Source organism: Acyrthosiphon pisum, chromosome A2 (genome assembly GCF_005508785.2).
Source record: "Acyrthosiphon pisum isolate AL4f chromosome A2, pea_aphid_22Mar2018_4r6ur, whole genome shotgun sequence".
NCBI classification, from domain to species: domain Eukaryota; kingdom Metazoa; phylum Arthropoda; class Insecta; order Hemiptera; family Aphididae; genus Acyrthosiphon; species Acyrthosiphon pisum.
Window position 1 is genome coordinate 99,043,681 of NC_042495.1, and position 14,885 is coordinate 99,058,565.

At 37.2% G+C, this 14,885-nt stretch overlaps 1 protein-coding gene across 1 annotated transcript; it reads left to right on the top strand.

Moving 5' to 3' along the window:
* The first annotated feature begins 2,412 nt into the window (after positions 1-2,412).
* On the top strand, positions 2,413-14,225 carry LOC100167885 (tolloid-like protein 1). Its single transcript, XM_001945767.5, has 15 exons — positions 2,413-2,945; positions 3,886-3,959; positions 4,055-4,177; positions 4,309-4,483; positions 4,895-5,106; positions 5,497-5,704; positions 5,811-6,019; positions 6,118-6,352; positions 6,419-6,615; positions 6,678-6,906; positions 7,080-7,300; positions 7,445-7,627; positions 7,781-7,907; positions 8,549-8,733; positions 12,293-14,225. The coding sequence occupies exons 3-15, from the start codon at positions 4,063-4,065 to the stop codon at positions 12,619-12,621; spliced, it is 2,625 nt and encodes an 874-aa protein (XP_001945802.2). The 5' UTR covers positions 2,413-2,945; positions 3,886-3,959; positions 4,055-4,062; the 3' UTR covers positions 12,622-14,225.
* Positions 14,226-14,885: the final 660 nt, after the last annotated feature.

A 14,885-nucleotide genomic window follows, 5' to 3' on the forward strand; every position in this document is an offset into this window, starting at 1 on the left:
AATTCCGAAATTTGGATATTTCTGCAGTATTTTATCGAAACAATTATTCATTGTGAATAACTTGTTTACCTACATCTCATAAAGAACAATACGCGATAACATTTGTCTCGATGATGCGAATTTACGTGTTTTGAAAAAATATGTCAAAACTCAAACATATTATAATTATTGTTTTAAATAGTTCATAAAACGGATAACGAAGATACTTATATTAACGCAATGCAGTAGGTAGTGTGGCTAATTTGAGGTTTAAAAATGATCTTTATTGTGATTAATAGTGCACTAAACGTGTAACTACAATCGACGTCTGGCAGGAGCAGCAGCAGAAGAATACCTACTGCAGAACACCGCGCCAAATGTTGGAATATTCTCAAAAATAGAAAGCACAGAGTACAGAGTACTGCAGACAGAGAGATTCCCGTTATTTATATATTTTATTGTAAAATTAGGCACGATCCCACGAATACCGGAATACCTAGCCGATAGAAATCGACTAATTGTGGTCTTATTGGATTATACTAAACAATAATATATGATATTATACTGTGCATAAGGATAATATATATTTTATCGGGATGAAGGGATATATATTTGCAACGTAACCGCGACGTATAGTACATCACTGAGCAGCTCAGATAAACAACGACGTGATTTAGTATAATAAAATATATTATACTACCTATATAATATTAATACTATTATGCGCGTGTTCATCGTTTATTAGGTAGGTAGGTATATTATTATTTATTATATAATATGGAATATGTATAGTTCCTAGACATTTAATACGTACCTATATTACATGCAGGGATTAATGTCCAAATTATTTTTTTTTGTTTTTAATTTCAATTGCTGTTTTATAATTAGTTTTTAAACATATTTTTTTTCGATTTCAAGTATCATTTTTATATTTTTACGATTTAAATTTTGATTTCTATTAATTATTACTTATTAGTTATTAATTATAAACTATAACTCATAACTTATTACATATCGTTATATCTATGAATAATACTATTATAGTGTTATATAAAAATGTATGTTATAATACAAGTATTACCAGGTGATCCATTTAACGTAAGACACCAATTTTTTTAAAAACTATTAACTATATTAAACATTTTTTTTTACATAGGTACTTATAACTAATAAGCTACAGATCTGAAATTTGATTTTTGTAGATCGAAATATTCTAAATAATATGAAATAAGAAATAGTAAAAAATAGAATTTTTTTTTAAATGTTGTTTTGTATTGTCTTACAATTATGTAAAATAAATATATTCAAAACAATATTGTTTTCTAAAATGATGAGTGTCTTAAGTTGAATGGATCAATTTGTATATGAATTATAATACCTAAGATTATTATTTTGATATAATTTATCGATTTCAGTAAATATTTTTCGATTTCAATATAAATTTTGAATATCGTTAAAACTGAAATTTGATAATCATTTGATTTCAGAAGATTTTTTTATCGATATTTAAAATCGATTTCAAGCCTTGAATTTACAGGGTGATTGCCGTTCTTAAAGCGTGTACTATTATAGTCTATAGAACACCCCTCGTCTTGCAATTCGATTCAGGAGATTTCGCAAAACTATAATATAATTATATAATAGGATAATTTATATACAGTGTGTTTGGGGTATAAATATTATATTATATCTTTCAACCAGAGCTATAAAATAGGCTATGATGAGGTTGAGTGGTGACTGGCAGGGTGTGGCGGTATGCGGACGATAATGAAAAAAAAATAATTGCGCCTCGAATACGCGTGATGTTTAATAATATTAAATGTGTAATTAAAATTAATAGTTCTCGCCGCCACCACTGGGCTCAGATCTACAGCGGCTTTTTTTTAATTTAATTTTTTTCAAAAGTCTGATATCCTCTTCGGGCGACGATTGCCGTTTGGAAAACGAAAAAAAAAAACCACAAACAATCGCACCCTGCAGCATAGGTATTCTGAAAAACTGCATTTTAATGTAGTAATGTACAATATATTAAATTATTATATTGGTATAGCGGTGCATCGGTCGTCTCGCCGCCACCCCTATAAAAGAACGTTTACTATTATTATATAATATTATAAAAGTTCTCGACGACGACGCGGCGCTAACCCGAGTGCGCGAGAGGTTTCCGCCGCCGCCACCCGGCGTGCGGCGGCAATATTGTTGACCGATTCGGGCGTGGGCCACCGCCGCCGCCGCCGAGTTCGATCCGCCTGGGCCGCGCACGCCCGGTCGCCGGCTCGGCCCCTCCCCGAGCCGTGCGCGTATACGCCGCCGCCGCGGGATCCGTCGAGCGCGCGTCCGCTCGGAGCTGCCGGTCCCTGCGCGCGCGCGCCCGATCGTTACCACTACTCGCCCGCGGATCATGACTGAAACCGCCGCCGCCGCCGCTGCTCACCTCGCGTCAGACCCGCGTACGACGCGCAACGCAACAACAACAATCGTCGCGCGCGCTGCAGTGCTTTTGCGCTATTGTAGCGTAGGCGTATTATTACATCGTATTGCTCTTATATGTACGCGGTTTTTCGGCCGACAACGATCCGTCGCTACGACTGAAACGACGACGACCGCCAAGACGCATCGCCACCGAAATTGACCTAGTTATTTTTCGCGTTGTTTTTACTCTCGGGTTTTTCGGGTTTTTCCGTTTTGGTCCCGAGCCCCCCTTCACCCCTCGCCAACGTCCGCCCGCTAACCGATAAATTGCTCAACAACCGCCGTCGTATACCCTACACATACGACACGGCCATCGCGTGCCGGACCGAACGACGGGGCGCGTGCTGGTGCAGTGGCGTTGTCGTATGTACACGCGCACACCGCATACCGCAGTTTACCGGACCGGACCGTAGCCGCTCACCTGGACGTATACAGCGGCACGCACTTCGAACGGGGCGCGTGCTGCGCGATTTCGATCGATCACCAGGACACGCGTAAGTTTTTATACGTATTTGCATCGCATTAAATCATAATAATGAATTATCGACTGCAGTGGCGTGGTGAAGTGATCTAACCCTGTTACCCATCATCCATATACTTGTCAACACACACACACACACACACACACACACACACACACACACACACACACACACACACACGCATGTGTTATATTATGCATTTTAACAAAATATCGACTATCCATATTATAATATTATGCATTCGTGATTTTATTCGTCTCATTCCACGGTATTATTATGTGTGACATTTCGGTCATAATATTATTAATTATTATTGTAAGATATTTAGATATAGCTACCTATATAATTACATATTGTAATATGTGCCCTTCGGTATCACACAATCGAGATCCTACATGTCTCTGACAATACGTACCCAATCCACAAAAAAAAAAAATCGAGCAACCTCCCCTAAAAAATACGGTCAATCCACAACTGGAGCATCTGCAATGTGATTTCGATACCACAATAATATTACATACGCGTTATTCCTGCAATCTAGCATCGGCTAAATCTAGTGTAATATTGTGGTGGTTTATTTTTGTATGTTCTATAGCTGGTTAGTCGTAGGTATAGATGTAATCATTGTAATCAAGCAAGTAGTCAGGATTTTTAGGGGGTAGTTTTAAATTTATAGGTATTTAAATTTTAAATATAACTTGTGAGGAGCATTACACACTCTATTGTAGTTATCAATCTTCATATTTATATAGTAATACCTATCAAATATGAAATTGAACCATGTGATAATATATTTTTTAGAAATCTGAAGCATATAGGTAACAATAATAATTATTTTCTACACCCATATCACCCCCCTAACTGCGCCACTGGATGTAATTGTGTGCCATATTTATACATTTGGTATTTTCCTAATATACCATATCGTATAAGTGTTTTGTTATGTGTTTAGATTAGCTCGTTAGATGTAACTTTCCGGATGACGATTTGAGATTGCGATTGAAACCATACTGCCTTGCCGCTATGGTAAGTAGTTTTGTGTCAATCAAGTCTGTTTTATTATTATTATTATTATTATTTTGCAAACCGTGGTCACGTGATTTGGTTGTATTTTTTTCAAGGACATAACATGGCCGAAGACTATTGGCATGCCGGTAGCAGATTTATGGTGCCATTGTCGTCGTTGTTGTTGCTGTTGTTGTTATCGGTATGCGCTAGTGCTCAGAGAACGCTGTCGTCGTCCGGTAAGCGTCGTTCGCGGCTTAATATTATTGAAAGTGCACGCGCGTCTCGTACGCAAATATTTTACAACATTAGTAATAATATTATAGTTTCGTTTATACGACGGTATTGACGGTTCCTCGCGTGTTTATAGGATGTGACAAGACGTTTGTGAGCAACGACGGTCCGCAGAATGGCACGTTCCGGGCTCCGGAGTTCACCAACGTCTACGGCGAGTCCAAAGTGTGCGTGTATACGTTCGTGGCCGCCTCGCACCAGAAGGTCTTCGTCTCGTTCACCGCGTTCAAGCTCCGAAGCACACCTCCAGAGTAAGATGCTCCTTTTGAGCTTTAAACAGTCCTATGATACGTTTTTCGATAAGATATTATTATTTAAATAATTTCACCGCGTTTCGGTCGACCGCCTACCCAGTACCCTCGATAATAATAATAACAACCAATACGCCGATTAGATTTATTATATTTGTTTAAAAATTAAGAACAAAAGTTCTTATACTATATTATTGTTATGAATTGTTGCTATACGCATATGACGCATTACATTATGACGATGTACCTATTCGAGTCCATACAGTTACGAGTTGAAGCCTTATAAGTTATAATATTATTGTACAGAAAGTACACGTCATACTAATCAATTTCCTGGGGTCGGCATATCTATATGTGTGCTATTAAACGGTATTGTATGTTGTACATTTATAAGTGCATTATCGTTCACAGATGCGTGCACGAATACGTGGACGTTTACTCGGAGGTTCAACAAGTCGATACGGAGGATTTGATAAACTCGCCGTTTGGAGGTAGATACTGTGGCCTAATACCACCGAGGGACCGGACGTCGTTGTACAGAACGGTAGCGTTTAGCTTCTACACGGACAAGAATACGACTTCGCCATCGTTGTTTGAGGGCTATTATTCGTTCAGCAACGACTGTAAGTATTTATCGAATCTTGTATAGGTCATATTATACATCTGCAGACTGCAGTGGTGGCGTTTACTTTTTTTTTTCTATGAAGCGACTATTTAAAATAAGTACCCACCTACCAATTTTTCCCATGTTAATGAGGATGGCTTACACCTACACCACCCTCCACCCCACCAAACTCAATTCATAAAAATATATAAATTAATCTCAAATTATAAACGAATCTATTATTAAAATACCCTCCCCACTTTTACATATGAAGCATGCACTTCATAAAATATCTATTCAAGCCACTGCACACCTATATGTAGATTAGAACGCAGCCCGAACTTTATCTCAATTGCTTATAATATGGTCATACGTAAACGTGTGTGTGTGTGTGTGTGTGTGTTTGTAGCCGCATTCCAACTGGGAACGCCGTCGCCGATCAGCCCGTGTTCGTTCGTCGTGAATTCTAATGTGAAAAAAATAGGCACCATACTCACGCCGACGTACCCGGGTATATATCCCAAAGGAATGAAATGTACATACTTATTTCACGGACAAGCCAACCAGAGGGTGCGGTTAGAATTCCGAGACTTTGACCTATTTTACGGAGGCCCGCAGTAAGCGTTTTTTAGTCCAATATAATATATATGAATTATACATAATATTATACTTGCTTCATAAATTTACGAAATTTACGATATCATGGTTTTTGTTTATCCGCAGCTGTCCTTTTGACATCGTAAGCATTTATGATGGATCAAATGCTACAAGCCCTTTGATCGGCCAGTACTGCGGTCAACAACGAAATTTAGTGGTCTACTCTACTAAAAATTATTTATACGTAACTTTCGACACACTTCATCGGGCCGCAAACACACAGAACCGCGGTTTCAAAGGCATGTTTGAATTTAGTGAAAGTTTTGTCAAACTCGGTAAGTCTCTCTCACATAAGTCACATACTGAAATATTCCTATAATAAAAACTTTTATTATCATCACTAAATGAGTTTAATTTTCGTATATTTATTTAGATTTTATCGGTATAAACGACGGAGAACACGTCCGAGGCACCGAATGCGATCAAAAAGTGTTAAGTAAACGAACCTCGTCGGGATACATATATAGTCCTAACTATCCGTTTCCTTACATCCCAAAAATCGTGTGCCGGTATTTCGTTTACGGTCTTGAAGGTGCACAGGATTTGGAAAGAGTTAAACTAGAATTCCAAAAATTCAACATACCCAAAGCACATCTCAATGAACAGGAGTGAGATTTTACCACCACATTTCAATAGGATCTAACGGTTTTTTAATGTCATTATTTTAATTTAAGATGCACGGACGGTTACCTAAAACTATACTTGAGAGGTCAAGAAGCCATGGATCTTTATGACAAGTTTGACTACGAAATGTGTGGTGACGAGGCCGACGAAAAGGTAGTGACGAGTGAAGGCGCTAGACTAGCAATGGTTTTCAGTAGTGGCGAACTACACGGTCGAGGATTTAAAGCAAAATATACATTTGAAACTGGTAAGCGCTTGGTAGTAAATTTTTTTTTAAAACGTTTTATTTTATTCTCTGCTATTTGTTAGAATATCTTATACCCGGAACGGCTGCACCGAACGGTACGTGTCATTTTACTTACCGTAGCGAGTCCAAGAAGCGAGGAGACTTCAACTCGCCCAGACATCCAGCCAACTATCCCAACGGGCTCAACTGTACGTTTCTATTCTTGGCTACGCCCAACGAACAGGTCACCGTGATATTCGATCAGTTCAAAATCAAAGTTGACGTAGCCAACATTTCATTAGTCCAATTTGGGTAATGAAACAATGATATTAATTCTTACAGCGTGTGTCACGCTTATGTGTTGTCTGCGAGAAAACTAATTTTACCACACCTGCGTGACATATTAATAATATTAGTTATTATGGCTAAGATTAAAATGCATATTTTGCATCTTTATTTTGTATTAATATAATATTGTTATTCAGGGTGTTTGTTTGCAAGGAGGACTGGCTCGAAATATATAACATTTACAAAGATGGCACGGAGAAAATCGTCGGTAGATATTGCGGTATGACAGCCCCTGGACCGTTGGAATCGAACCGGGGAGCGATCGGCCTAAAGGTGCTACTGCACACAAACTCGGAAGGTGTCTCTAGTGGCTTTAAGGCCAGATATTTTTTCGACGATGCCAAGCCGATATTCGGTGGTAAGTTGCGCGGTTCACTAATACATTAGCATACCTTCGAATCATCTTCCACCCGGAAAACATGTACCTGTGTAACACACAATTACGTGTTATTATTCTTCTTCATAATAATAATAATCGATTTTTTTTTCGTTTCGTTTCAAGACTGCGGTAGTAATATCAGTAATGCAGATTCTGGAAAGGTGCAGAGTCCGAATTTCCCGCTCAAATATACTGCACCGGAAAAAGGAATGCCGAGCAGAACGTGCAATTGGTTTATAAACGTCAGGCCCAATTACAAAATACTGCTCAACTTTGTCTCGTTCTCGGTGGAAGGAGAGCCAGCAAGTAAGTATAAATCATTCGTTTAGAACGCGTATTATATTATGTTAATTAAAATTTTACACTGTACAAGTGTAGGTGCCATAAAGTATAATATAGTTGCACTATAATATTGACGCAATTTATTAATATGTATCTTTTAATTTACCATTTCTGCAGCTAGAGGTTGTGCGACGGCCGTCGTCAGACTTTGGCCGTCCGTAGAAGAACCGCCTTTGGAGTTGTGTGGTGAAAAGCCCATAGAGTCGTGGCAATTTCTATCCGAATCCAATCAGTTCAGGATAAGGTAAAATAATGAAAAGAAAACAGTCACTATTTTTTTTTTAATAACAATCGATATTATACAAACGAAATACATAATTCTGAACAAAACTTGGTTAGAAATGTAATATTTTATAAAATAATAACTGGAAATAATTGTATTCTATTTTTATATTAGTCTTACAATTAATTACTGAGAGTTTCAAGTATCTAATCGTTAAACTATAACAGAAAAAGTAAAATCGATTTTAGGATAAAGGGGCGTGTGTCGTAAATTGGAACGTTTTTTCCTTCCACATTGTACGAAAACGTGAGAAAATCAAATAAATGACCTTTTTAGTAGGTACTATATTTATATATATATATAATAAAGTACAATCTACCATTAATTTCGCACCGGAAACTGGGTGAGCACGAGTTGATCGAATCCGGAAGAAGCTACTACCCGAAAAAAAAGATCACGGACATAATACAAATTTAAAAAAAATACATCATCGTAAAACTTCGCTCAGAGAATCCCAAGCTACAAAATTACACGTACCACCTACCGATCCATCAGAATATATATAATATATAGTATATAGACATATAATAACATTCGGCAACGCTTCTGATCGATACAAATATAATGGTATAGTTGTTATAATATTATGCTTGTCGTTACAGTTTTGTCGTGGCCGACAAATCGGGTAACGGCACCGGTTTCGCAGCGACTTGGACCGAAGTATTGGACAATTCCGACTCGTGTCCGGGGTTTCAATGCGAAAACTCGAGTTACTGCATATCCAATCAGCTGAGGTGCAACAACGTGATGAATTGCGGGTCCAACGACGTGTCGGACGAGATCAATTGTGAGTATTATTTACTAGATCCTTTGTAATGATAATGTCATTGACGCCCGACGAAGATGACGTGTACTGAAAATGGGGAAAAAATAGGGCCACGTAATACCGTCGCATTTACTCAAGTCGGATAAAATCATATGAATATAACATTATTATATTGTTGATGGTCGTTTAGATTTTTCCATTTACGGTGAAAATCGCCCAGATCATTAGGCAACCTAATGTACATTTAACGATATTTTCCGCCTACGTTTAAGGGGATATACTTTCAGTGCTTGATCCATATATTTTGATAATGTTCTCTTTATTGACTGTTAAAACGAATCACGATTTACATATTTATATTATTACATTAGTTTATTAGAATAATATATTATATTACATTACCTATAATATTATCGCAGTTATACGACTTAAATCTAAAAATTGGATTTTTATTATAAATATAGTACCTATTTGAAATTATTAGAAATACTATTATGTATGTTATTTATGTAAATAATGTTAAAAGTAATTAAAATATAAAACTTATATGTTAACAATATAGTTTTAGTAGTAGGTAAATATTTCCTTATCCTATAAATAACACAAGAATTACGTCTTAATAATTAATGTAATATACAATATTGATATGAAATAAATGAATAAATGAAATAGAATTACCGATGGTTAGTTTTCAAACATCACAAACACTAAAATAGTGATAATGACTACCATGCTCCGAATGACTGCGTGTTTTTGTATTAATTTATTATTAAACATTTTAATTTCAACGAGCAAATATTAATCTTAAACGGCAGACGGAACCATATTGGTACGAAGTGTGGTCGGAGGTTGCCGACACGTAGTTTATATTGTATACAATATACGTGTACACTGTACGCAATTATATAAAGCGGAAAGTTCACATTCATGTTTTCGAGAAAATAGAGATTTGCCTCGAAGACGTACGATTATTTAATTCGCGTTCACTCGATAACTCATTTATATTTTTTTGTTGCGCGTTCACCAAAAACGTATATAGTTACACGTTTTCGTGCGAGCGTGATGTGTAAATACTTACCGTATATTATAATAATATAATATAACACTGCAAGTATACACAACGTAATACATATATAGGTATATGTATTTTGTGTATCGGCAGTAAACTAGTGCTGGTATTATGGTAGTGGCGGTGGAACTATCTAAAAATCATAAATCATTTAAGTGTGGTTTTACGACGGACCCTCCGCGCGCGCGTTTCGACTATAATATCTCGTGTATATAATATATATTATATATATATAAATAAATACGCTCACGTCGAAGTCCCGTCGTATAATAACTGTAGTAATGAACCGAATACAAATTTCCTGTATGTGTGTGTATACAGTGTGATTCACCAATCATGCTCGTCCCCATTTTTTCATTTAATAACGAATTTATAGGAACTTTTTATTTTTGGAATTTTCAAATTTACTTAAGACCTAATTATTACATTTTTGAGATTTTTGCACTACTCAAGGATTGTTATGTGGTGCTTCAAAGTTCTGCTTTACAAATGAGAACTCACCTTTTGTAATTGATAATTTTTTTTAATTGTTGATGTACCTACCTAATTCAAAATGAAACTAGTGGTTTTTCAGTTATTAAAAAGCTTACATTGAGGATAGTAGGCAGTTCTTAAAAATGATTTTACAAAAATGGAAAAAAGATATACCTAATACGGGATCTAGTATTTATTATACTTGAGCTATAGTATTTTTATAAACTATAAATATGTATAGATTAATATATTAAATTACTAACATTTTCAAATTACCATAGGCACAGTATTTTCCAAGCCCATTATCATAATGGACAATATAATTATCCTTAAAGTTGAATTACTCGAAAACTGCTCGTTCGAATATTGCTTTTTATACGTCAACATTTCCGGAAAAAATATCCACTAAATAATTTACAGTAGAAAAATTGAGTTCTCATTTGAAAAATAGAAGTGTGTATCTCCGCGGGGCTCCACACCTTAATAGTAGTACATGCAATCTCAATAATTCGAAAACCTATATAAGTATCGTATTTAAACATTCCAAATATCAAATTCTGAATGACTGCATATTGTCGGAGAAGAAAAAGATGGGTGATTATAATACATCTTGGTGAATCATCCTGTACACACACTCGTCTCCAAATATTCTCCGTAGGTACCGGCGGAATCGGCCGAATGTGTTGTTCGGCGCGTGATCGTAAAACAATATTGATGCCGCCACCGCGTATCTATATGACAGCATACGTGATGGAAATAAAATGGCCAAAACTATATCGATCGACCGGGAATATTTTATTTCGAAAAGAACGTATATTACATAATATATATATACACTTTACGTTACGGAGGCGGGTTTAATCGATATTCGACGGCGCGGAGGGTATATGTAAGAATAGTGTACCGGCGGAAAAACATTCTGTCGAACAATTTTACTTTCGTACACAAATTTGCAAAACTTCAAATCAGACTAATTATTTAGGTAATTATTTCGTTCATACTCATTAGTCATTAATATATTGATTACTTTTAATCAAAATTAGGAGTAAATCGACCAACTAAAATAAAAAGTGAGGTTAGTTTTTATTAGAGACTAAATATAGAGGAGTAAAATCTTAAAAACAGGACTTCACTACGTTTTACCATAGATGTGGGATTTTCCACGATTTGGTGGGATACACGGGATATAAAATCGATATAATTCCAGTGCGGTAAAAGTGGCGAGGGTGGAAACATGGTATTATAAGTCGTACAACCAGCTCTTTCGTTTCATTAAAATATTAAAATCCTATCCACGGATTTCTTTAAAAATGCACCCCCATAAAATCTATTACTATTAAACACCATATAGTTTATTCATAATATACTCACTTACACTCCATTTTAAATGTACTATAAAATACACAGGTATTGTATTGTTTTCGTGTAGGCATTTTAATTCGTTTAATTTTAACAACGCAATGAGACAACTACATTGAGATGTTTCCCCTCGTTTTTATGAATAGCATGTACCCACGATATATTTTCAAGGAGGTACAAACGTTTTTAAATAATACTACCTCCTTCCTTCTCAGACAAAAAAAAATAAAGAATTAATGGTACCTTTAATTAAACTTATAATAATTACAACTTTTAAAATATGCCTTGGTAACCGTATGGTTGCTGTTGATAGATTCCACAATTTACCATATATCACGATTGTAGTCGACTTCAACGATAAATTATCGTTCGAAGAACAAAGCGAAAAAAAAATAATGCAACGCATAAAAACAAAGACCCTATAATGCCCCCCCCCCCCACACACACACACACACTTTGGCACAGCCTGTTCGACCGACGACCATCCCTACCTCCTCCACTGTAACTTTACCACCCCAACGACCATCATACTTATACCTATATATACCTCCCCACCACGCGACGTCATCGCCACAGTACCTTATTATTATTAAGACACTCCACCAATCCTTATTTGTATCTCGCGGCCTATACCTACTACCCCTACTACATCGTGTGCGTGCGTGTGCTGTTTGGCAGGTGCGATGGAACCGGAGGCCATGGACAACGTGGTGCTGTCGGCGGTGCTGACCATGTGCACAGTTCTGGCGCTGATGCTGGCCGGGTGCCTGTGCTGCCGACGGCGGTCGGGCTCCGGGCGCCGCGATCGGTTCCGGCGAGGCGTCGGTGGCGGCGCGGGCGTCGTGGGCGGCGGATACAACCGGCACCGGCGGCACCACCAACACCACCATCAACACCATCACGAGCCCCGGCCGCCGTCGCTCCGGTCGCTCAGCCCCACGCCGTCGTCCGGCCAGCACGTGTGCGACGAACTGGGCGAGCGGTTCGCCAGCGTGGACAGCGTGTGACGTCCACTGCAGTACCGCCGCCGACGCCGCCACCGCAACCAACACCACCAACGCCGCCGCCGTCGCCGTCGCCGCCGAGACCGCGATGACCACCTCGCGCACCGCCAGAGTCCTGCTCATCCTCCTCCTCCTCCTCATCATCATCATCAGCAGCAGCAGCAGCAGCAGTAGTAAAAGAGTCCGTTTCGCCCAGGCCACGCTCCCCGTCGACTTCTACAGCAGTCGCGGTGGTCGATCGCCACTGCGACCGCCCCTCATCGCTCAACAGTCACCGCCGCAGTATTATAGGTACCCCCTGTACTATATATATTATAATATGGTATTATAGTTTGCGCGTGGTGCGCGAAAATTAGTCGTGTCAATCCTATAAACGTCAAACGGTTTTTAGATAATAATGATATTATAATATTGTATAATATTATGACATTTTGTACGAATTTTTTGTCATTTCGTTTCTCGTGTTGGAATCACGTGTTCGCGATAACTTACGTACCTACATATTATTATATATATAAATATATATATGCTCGCCGCGTATTGAGATTGATTTCCCCGGAGACGTTTTTCCGGAGAGGATTTCGTTTTGTTTCGTTTTGTTTTTTTTTTTTTTTTAATTTTGTCGTTCGTTTTGACTAAAACAAACCACCGATAATCACATATGAGGTCTGAAGACTTTCACACCCACAAGAGACGACCGTTAAGGTAACAACACTTCACTCTCTGCTCTATTATACGACTAGCAAAGTAATAATTTTCGTTTAAGTTTTCCATCGCCTTCCCACCCGCCCCTCGTCGTGCCCACCCCACACATAGTATAATAATAATTGATAGTATAATATTATATGTATCGTTGTACATTATGACGTTGTACGAGATATTAAATATCTACTATAATATACCTTCATAATCGTTCAACATCATCACGTCGAATATATAGAATAATTTTCCTTATATTATAATACAATTCGATCAGCCGGGAACAACATTTACGACAATATTAAAATATGACCTGCAGCTGCACACCTCCAGTATTGCATATTATCATTATATATACAATATATACATATTACATGCATAATATACACTAACAATAATAATATGTTAATCAGATAGAATCAGTGACTTGTTATATTACAATATTATAATACTGCAGGTAGGTAATATCGAAACGTATCGAGTTTCTGTGTGTGCGTGCGCGTGTGTGAAACTTGCAAAGTTTTTTTGCTTCTTTTCTTCCGTTATATGATGATAATGATGATGATGATGATGATGATGATGATGATGATGATATGTATATATATATATAAATAATATAGTAAAGACGACACTATACCCCCCGCCGCCGCCTCGTACTCATACAAGGGTGTGTGTTCTGGGTAAATATCGATCAGTTTGTCGTTTCGGGGAGCGTCCTATTCTATAGCTCCATCTAGCGCACTCGGTGATGGTCGAGGAGGGCAGCTGAGCGCATCGCGAAAAATACAAAATCGCTCGCATCCCGTTCGGCCGTCGACGCCGCGTGTCGGTTTCCTTCCTATATAATTTACTAATAATAATATAATAAACCTACAAAAAAATTATACCTAAATATAATATATTCAATATGACATTACAACAAAATATAAGCAATAACGTCGTCGACACGCGCACGGCTAGTTTTCAGTGTGTGTTTTACTATACATTGGGGAGTGAGGGTCAAAAATGGAATCAATTGCTCAATCATATTAAGCCAAAAAATAATAATACTAATATAATAGAATTCCCGATTTTTGCGTTTGCTGCCACTTTTTTTTCCGGGGAGGCAAAACGGGAAAGATTGCGTTTTTCAAAATGTTCGTTTCTGAAAGACTAGTCGTGGCGATTTTTTTTTTTACCTTACAGTTTGGTTTAAGTATAACATAATATTATGAAATATGTATTATTATAATAATATGTATTTAATAATAATATAATATAAACGATTTTTCGAAATTTCAAAAGGCTGGAGTTTAGACAAATACATATTTTGTTATCTATTTATAATTTTAGGTTTTGTTTTTAGATGAAACGTCATATAACCGCTTTGGACCTCTTGTTATTATATTATTATGTACAATAACAGCGCTTATTATTTATACCTAATATATAAATATATAATGTTACAAACATCACCCGAACGGTCTCGATAATATACTACGACATTTGTTTCGTAGTCATATATTATTATTATGTATAGTATAGTTTTTTTTGTACATCATCGTTATGATCCGATTGAGATTTCATCG

Coding starts and splice junctions, on each gene's coding strand:
- LOC100167885 (XM_001945767.5), top strand. CDS start 4,063: ATGGCCGAAGACTATTGGCATGCCGGTAGCAGATTTATGGTGCCATTG. Junction 4,178..4,308: donor GAGAACGCTGTCGTCGTCCG/GTAAGCGTCGTT, acceptor GCGTGTTTATAG/GATGTGACAAGACGTTTGTG. Junction 4,484..4,894: donor CTCCGAAGCACACCTCCAGA/GTAAGATGCTCC, acceptor TATCGTTCACAG/ATGCGTGCACGAATACGTGG.